Source organism: Arachis hypogaea, chromosome 20 (assembly GCF_003086295.3).
Source record: "Arachis hypogaea cultivar Tifrunner chromosome 20, arahy.Tifrunner.gnm2.J5K5, whole genome shotgun sequence".
Lineage (NCBI taxonomy): Eukaryota > Viridiplantae > Streptophyta > Magnoliopsida > Fabales > Fabaceae > Arachis > Arachis hypogaea.
In genome coordinates this window covers 74,559,385-74,566,809 of record NC_092055.1, presented here as the reverse complement: position 1 = coordinate 74,566,809, position 7,425 = coordinate 74,559,385, and the positions used below count along the sequence as shown (strand labels likewise).

At 39.5% G+C, this 7,425-nt stretch overlaps 1 protein-coding gene across 1 annotated transcript; it reads left to right on the top strand.

The window, feature by feature from the left end:
• Window positions 1-6,743: 6,743 nt before the first annotated feature.
• LOC112785950 (uncharacterized) lies at window positions 6,744-7,115 on the top strand. Its single transcript, XM_025829372.1, has one exon. It carries the CDS (start codon window positions 6,744-6,746, stop codon window positions 7,113-7,115), a length of 372 nt encoding a protein of 123 aa, XP_025685157.1.
• The last annotated feature ends 310 nt before the right edge of the window (window positions 7,116-7,425 follow it).

The following is a 7,425-nucleotide window of genomic DNA, read 5'->3' as shown; positions in this document are numbered from 1 at the left end:
TGGAGGATCAAGTATAGAATATAATAAGGAGGAGAACATAGAGCCTCAAGGGGAGGTAGAAGAGTTAAAATAAGAATTGCAACAAGAGGAGGAAGGTAGAACTTGTGAAACGGATGAGGTGAATGGAAAATTGAGGGTGTTTGATCGAGAAGTGGATTCCATCATCAATGATTTTTTGTCTGTCTTGGTCAACCCCCTCAATAATCTTGAGGAGCCTTCCACTCTTGAGTTTGAGAGGGATATGGAAGAGCTTGAAAATGATGGTGAGGAAGAAGTGATTATCCAAGAAGTGGAAGCAATTGTGCAAGAGCTTAATAGGATAACTCCAGCCCAAGGACAAATTGAGTGGGTAACAATTTTCTCCATGAGCATCATAGGCCCATATCAATTTGCTCTCTTGGAAATGGATTATCAACTCAAGGTGCTTCTTGGAGTCTTAAATGGTCAAGGATTGGATGTTGGTTGGCTGATAAACCACTATTTTATGGTTTATCTTGTGCTCAATTGAGTAGTTTTTATCAAGTCTTTGCACACTTACTCATACTATTTGCATGATTTTACAATTCCCTCCTAATTTTGTTTTATGATTGAAAACTTGCTTCCTAAGCCTTTAAATTATATATTTTAATTCCCCTTTATACCATTCGATGTTGTGATCTGTGTGTTAAGTGTTTTCAGGCTTTATAGGGCAGGAATGGCTTAGAAGATGGAAAGGAAGCTAGCAAAAATGGAAGGAACACAAGAAATAAAGGAGACAACCAGCGAGCATTGACACGCACGCATGGCTCACGCATGCGCGTGATCTGGAGATTTCAACAGCGACGCGTGCGCGTACCTGACGCGTACGCGTGAAAGCGAGTTTACACAGCGACACGTGCGCGTACCTAACGCGTACGCGTGACATGCAAAATTGACCATCGACGTGTACGCGTGACTGATGCGTACGTATGACATGCGCGACCTGCAGAAATCACAGAAAATGCTGGGGCAATTTTGGGCTGAGTTTGGACCTAGTTTTCGGCCCAGAAACACAGACTAGAGCCAAGGGACAGCAGAGACTCAACACACATTCACATTACGCATAGTTTTGGTTTAGTTTTTGAATCGTAGAGAGAATTCTACTCCTTCCTCTAGGGTTCTTCACATTCATAGTTTTAGAGATTATTTCTTTTTCTTTGGATATTGAGAAGAGTCATTACCTCCGTTGAAGTTTCATTATTCTAGTTTGTTTTCCTATTCCTTTACTCTTTTATTGCCCATTAACCCTGTTTGGATAAGTATGTTTATGATTTTGGGATTTATTAATGCAAAGAATCATTTTTACTTTTAATTAATTTTCAGTTATTGTTTATCATGTCTTCCTTTTATTCCCTTTTTAATTTTGTGAAAGTTATATTCATGTTAATGGAGTAGTTTTCTAACTTGATTGGGAGTTGATTAAGAGGAGAACCTTGAGTTGGAATACTCAAGTGTTAATCTTAATTGGAAGTTGTTGGCTGACTCTCTAGGCTCTTACTCTAATCCTTTCTTAGGAGAGGATTAGGACTCGAGTGATAGAGTTAGTTAGTTAGTCACTTGACTTTCCCTTATTAAGTAAGTAAGGGATGACCAAGTAGAACAACAATCTTTTATTACTACACTTGGGAAAATTCAACAAGGATAGAACTTCCAATTAATCTTTTCCTGGTCAAGGCTTTTATTTGAATTATATAAATTATCTCGTTAATTTCCATTGCTTCAATTTACAATTATTTATTTTTATGTTTCTCAAACTCAAAAATTTCTTAGAAAACCTCTGATCAATAAGCTGCACTCTTTTGTCAACTCGTTGGGAGATGACTTGGGATTTCTACTCCTAGTATTTTGTTCTTAATTTTGTGATAACTCTTTTCTAAATTGATAAGCAGAGTTTAGCCGGTTGAGAACTGTACTTGCAATGCTGTTTTCTCTATAAATACTTAATCTGCCATTTTCTGCCACGTCATTGGCAATGGAGTTCAAGGAACAAGTGGTGCAAGGTCCAATTTGGAGGAGTCCAATATTCAATTGGGTGCTTCAAAGGTGCTTCAAGAGGTTGTCCATCCAAGGGCACAAGTGAAAGTCAACAAGAGGATGATAGAGGAACCAAAGTGTGGGATCCGGGCATACATGTCTACAATCAACAATTTTGGATCCTAAATTCTTGCTTGAGGTTGTTTAGGAGCTTCATGTACTTCGTGTTGAATCCCAGAGGATTTTTGAAGAGCAAAGATGGGTGGCAACTCAAGGATGAGTGGAAGCATAAGCCACCATGACACAAGCTTCACTCAAAAGTCCAACTTGAGGACTTAAAACCAAAGTGCTAGGTGGGAGACACCTGACCATGGTAATATCCTTCTAGCTTTCTCTCTTTTACCTTTTGTTTCATGAATAATTGGCTATATTGCTTGGTTGGTTAGATTTATTTTGATGTTTGTTAGGTAATTTTAGTGAAATAATGTATTTTTGGGAGTTTTATGATGATTTAGGACTTGAAAACCTATTTTGGATGTCATGTTTGATGGCTTAGAGGCAAAATTTTGTTGCAGGAACAGAGACCTGTGCGTACGCACAGCCTTGTATGTTCGCACAGTTCTCCTGTTTTTCAGTTCCTATGTATTTTGACTCAATTTGGATGGATTCTAGCACATGAACTCACACTTAAACACAAAAATAGCATACTTTTGTGTTTTGTCCCCAATTTGATCTTAACTGTGAAAACATGCAATTTTGTGCTTGAAATGAGCAATTTAATTCCACTTTTATTCCATTTGATGCCATGACATATTTGTTGAGTGATTTCAGGTCAATTAGGCAAGAATGGATAAGCAAAAGTTGAAGAAGGCATATACAAGGAAGAACACATGAGGAAAATAAGGAAAAGCACACAAAGGCAAGTGTGCGTGCGCACAAGCTTGTGTGCATACGCACAAGAGGAAATTTGCATGTGTGCGTGCGCACAAGTACCTGTGCTTACGCACAGGAGAAAATTCAGCCAAGTGTGCGGACGCACGCATCTGTGCATCCGCACAGGTCCCTGCACGTGATTTCATTAATGAAACGCGTGCTGTTTGTTTTCTGAGGGCTTTTGGCCTAAATTTTGAAGGCTTGGAGCTGAATTTGGATGCTCTATGAAGGGGGTATCAACACATATGAAGGCATTAGGCTAGGGCTCACTTAGATAGTTTTAGAGAGTAATTAGGAGTAGGAGTAGGAGTAGTGTAGCATTCCTCTCTTAGGGTTTTAATTTCCATCTCCATTGTAGCATTTTATAGCAAGCTTTTCTTTTGGATTTTGCTTCTTTAATTGTAAGTACTCTCAATTTCATCTTTAATTACATTGTCTTTACTTTCATTTCCTTTTGGTTCAAGTTACTTGTCCATATTTGCAATTTTATGTTTCTTGAAGTTTTGATTGATGAATTTTATGTTTCATGCTTCCTTTATGTTTGATTGCTTGTTTATATTTGGTTTTGTTGATAGTTGGTTATAGTTTTCCATTTTACTTTGCAATTTCCCATGCTTTACTTTTATGCACACAAGGTGTTTGTCAAAATGCCAACTCTAGATTTTGAGTAGATTTTCCCACCTTGGCTTGTGGTTTGAGTTCCTAGGATACTAGAGTCATAATGTCTGACATTTAGTGGTAATTCTTGGGTAGTTAGTTGACTCTTGTTTCCATTGACGCTAGCCTTTTATCAACTAGTTTGGTAAGTTGGTTAGGACTTATGGATTAAGGTCAATTATGCTTGCTTGACTTACTCCTCGATGGTTGGGGTTGACTAGGCGAGATTGACTCATCATAATTACCATAGTTGTGGTTATGGCGATGATAGGATTCCTTGGGTCCTCATTCCCAGGTCAAGGTTCTTCTTGCATTTATAGCATTTTTATTAGTTTTGATCTTGTTTTCCTTTTACTTGCATTAATTCACAATTTTGCTCGTTGCTTAGTTCTTTTATTGCTTATTCTTTTAATCTTTCATTTCTTGCTTGAAAACCCCCTTTTGCCTCCACAACCGAAAGAGAAATACTTCCAATTGCGTCCTAGGGAGAACGACCTGAGGTTGAAGTACTCTTGATCTCGGTTAATTATTGATTTGAAAATTAAACTTTGATCGAGAGGTTTATTTGTTGGTTTGGACTATACTACCAACGAAGAAATTGTTTTGCTAAATTTTCGAACCATCATAATCCTCTCTATCAAGCTACCACTCCAAGAAGCAATGGAAGATTTGAAGCCGCTTCCACCCCATGTTAAATATGCATTCCTTGACAAGGAGCACAAGTTCCCAGTGATAATGGCAACCGATCTTTCCAATCAAGAGGAGCAACAACTCATTGAGGTTATCCGGAAGTATAAAAAGGTGATCGGATGGAGCTTAAGTGACATTGTGAGAATAAGCCCTCAAGTGTGCCTTCATAAAATTTTCTTGGAAGATGGTGCTAAGCCGGTCCGGCAACCGCAAAGATGGCTAAACCCCACAATCCTTGTTGTAGTCAAGAAGGAAGTAACTCGCCTCTTGGAAGCGGACATCATCTATCCCATTTCAGACAGTGAGTGGGTAAGTCCGGTCCAAGTAGTACCGAAGAAATCCGGAGTAACCATGGTGAAAACCGAAAGAGGAGAGCTCGTTGCAATCCGGATTCAAAATACTTGGCGAGTGTGCATAGATTACTGCCGGCTGAATCAAGCGACGCGGAAGGACCATTACCTGTTGCCATTCATAGACCAAATGTTAGATCGCTTGGCAGGTAAATCCCATTATTGCTTTTTAGATGGATATACGGGGTACTTCCAGATTCATATAGCTCCTGAGGATCAGGAGAAAACCACTTTTACTTGCCCCTTTGAAACGTTTACGTATAAGAGAATGTCGTTTGGCTTATGCAATGCACCAACAACGTTTCAAAGGTGCATGACAGTGTTTTCTCAGATCTTTTGGAGAATTGCATGGAAGTTTTCATGGACAATTTTAGCATTTATGGTAGCTCCTTTGATGCGTGTTTAGAGAACTTAGCTCGGGTACTAGAAAGATGCACCAACACTAACCTTGTGTTGAACTTTGAAAAATGCTATTTTATGGTGAAACAAGGTATAGTATTGGGTCATATTATATCTAAAGACAGAATTTTCGTAGACCTGGCTAAGATCGATATTATTTCGAGTTTACCTTACCCCTCCTTGGTGAGGGAGATTCGTTCCTTTCTTGGCCACGCAGGTTTTTACCGCCGATTCATCAATAATTTTAGCCAAGTCGCCTTACCTCTTTCCCGCTTACTTCAAAAGGATGTGGAATTTATTTTTGATGAGGATTGCAAAAAGGATTTTGACAAGTTGAAGGAATCTTTGACCACAGCTCCTATTGTGCGAGGCCCAAACTGGGATCAACCCTTCGAGATCATGTGCGATGCCTCGAATCACGCCGTAGGTGCCGCGCAAGCACAGTGCGATTGTAAAGTTCCTTACACTATAGCCTATGCTTCAAAGACCTTAGATTCGGCCCAGTCGAATTACACCACTACCGAAAAAGAGCTCTTAGCCATTATTTTTGTACTAGATAAGTTTTGACCTTATTTGCTAGGCTCTAAGGTAGTGGTGTATTCGGACTATGCCGCCTTGAAATATTTGCTAAAGAAGAAAGAGCCAAAGCCTAGACTCATTAGGTGGATATTACTCTTGCAAGAATTCGATTTGGAGATCAGAGATAGAAGTGGGACCCAAAATCTGGTAGCGGACCATTTTAGTCGGCTTGAACATTTAGCTTCGGATCCCACTCCTATCAATGACTCATTTCCCTTCGATATCTTGCAAGTAATATCCCAAAGTACTCCTTGGTTTGCCCCGATTGCTAATTACTTAGTCGCCCGCGTTTTTCCCCCACAATTTTCAAAGCATCAAAAAGATAAATTGAGAAGCGATGCTAAGTATTATGTTTGGAATGATCCACAACTGTGGAGGCATGGAGCTGACCAAGTGATTAGAAAGTGTGTGTCAGAATCTGAGTTTCAATCTATCCTTCAATTTTGCCACTCATCTGAGAGTGGGGGTCATTTCGGCCCGCAGGGAACATCAAGGAAGGTTCTAGACTGTGGATTCTGGTGACCTACTTTATTTAGGGATGCCAACCAATTTTGCAAATCCTGTCATCAATGCCAGAAATCTGGAAATACCTCACAGAGAGATGAAATGCCCCAACAACCGATGATTTTTGTGAGATTTTTTATGTTTGGGGCATAGAATTCATGGGGCCATTTCCAAATTATAATGGGTTTGTTTATATCCTGTTAGCTGTGGATTATGTCTCTAAATGGGTGGAAGCAATTCCTACCGATTGTGATGATGCCAATACCGTTGCTTCATTCTTGAGCGATCGTGAGCGACCAAGGAACCCATTTTTGCAGCAAGAAAATTGAGGCATTGATGAAAAAGTACGGGGTTATCCACAAAGTCTCCACAGCCTATCATCCTCAGACTAATGGACAAGCAGAAGTGTCCAACAAAGTGATTAAGAGAATCTTAGAGAAAGTGGTTAACCCACAACAGAAGGATTAGAGTTCCAGATTGGGAGATGCACTATGGGCATACAAGACTTCTTACAAAACCCCAATCGGAATGAGTCCCTTTTGTATTATTTTTGGAAAGCCTTATCATCTTCCTGTTGAAATCCAACATAGGGCCTATTTGGGCAGTGAGAATTGCAATCCAGATTTAAAGGGAGCGGGAATGGAACGTAAGCTCCAATTGGAGGAATTAGAATGTCTTAGGCTGGAAGAATATGAGAATGCTCAGTTTTACAAGGAAAAAGCCAAGACATTCCATGACAAAAATATTAGGAGGAAGAGTTTTAAGATATGTGATGAAGTGCTTGTGTACAATTCAAAGTTGCGATTGATGCCCGGAAAGTTGAGATCTAGATGGGATAGTCCATTCAAGGTGGTGGATGTCAAGCCTTATGGAGTGGTGGAAGTGATTCACCCTATCAATGGGATCAAGTTTAAAATCAATGATCATAGGGTGAAACTCTATCACACTCAAGCAAAGAATGCCAAGGAGTTGGAGATATTCCTCCTTGGAGAAGTTCAAAGTGACCAATGAAGCCATGCAAAGTCCAACTTAGGACTCTAAACCAAAGAGCTTGGTGGGAGACACCCCACCATGGTAATATTGTTCCAACTTTATCTTTTGTTTATAGCCTTTTTGAACTAGTTAATTTCTTGTGATATGATGATTAGATTAGTTTTTATTTGGTATTTTTGGATTGAATAAGTTGAATTGCTTGTGGACCATGAATTTATGCTAGTTTGAATGATTTGGGGTTGGTATGTTGCTATGCTATAGGAGAGAATCTTAGTTTTGAAAAGAAAAACTTTTGTGAAACAGGGCACCTGTGCGTGTGCACCACCCT

What these genes read in the sequence shown, in the direction of transcription:
- LOC112785950 (XM_025829372.1), top strand. Translation starts at nt 6,744, where the DNA reads ATGGAACGTAAGCTCCAATTGGAGGAATTAGAATGTCTTAGGCTGGAA.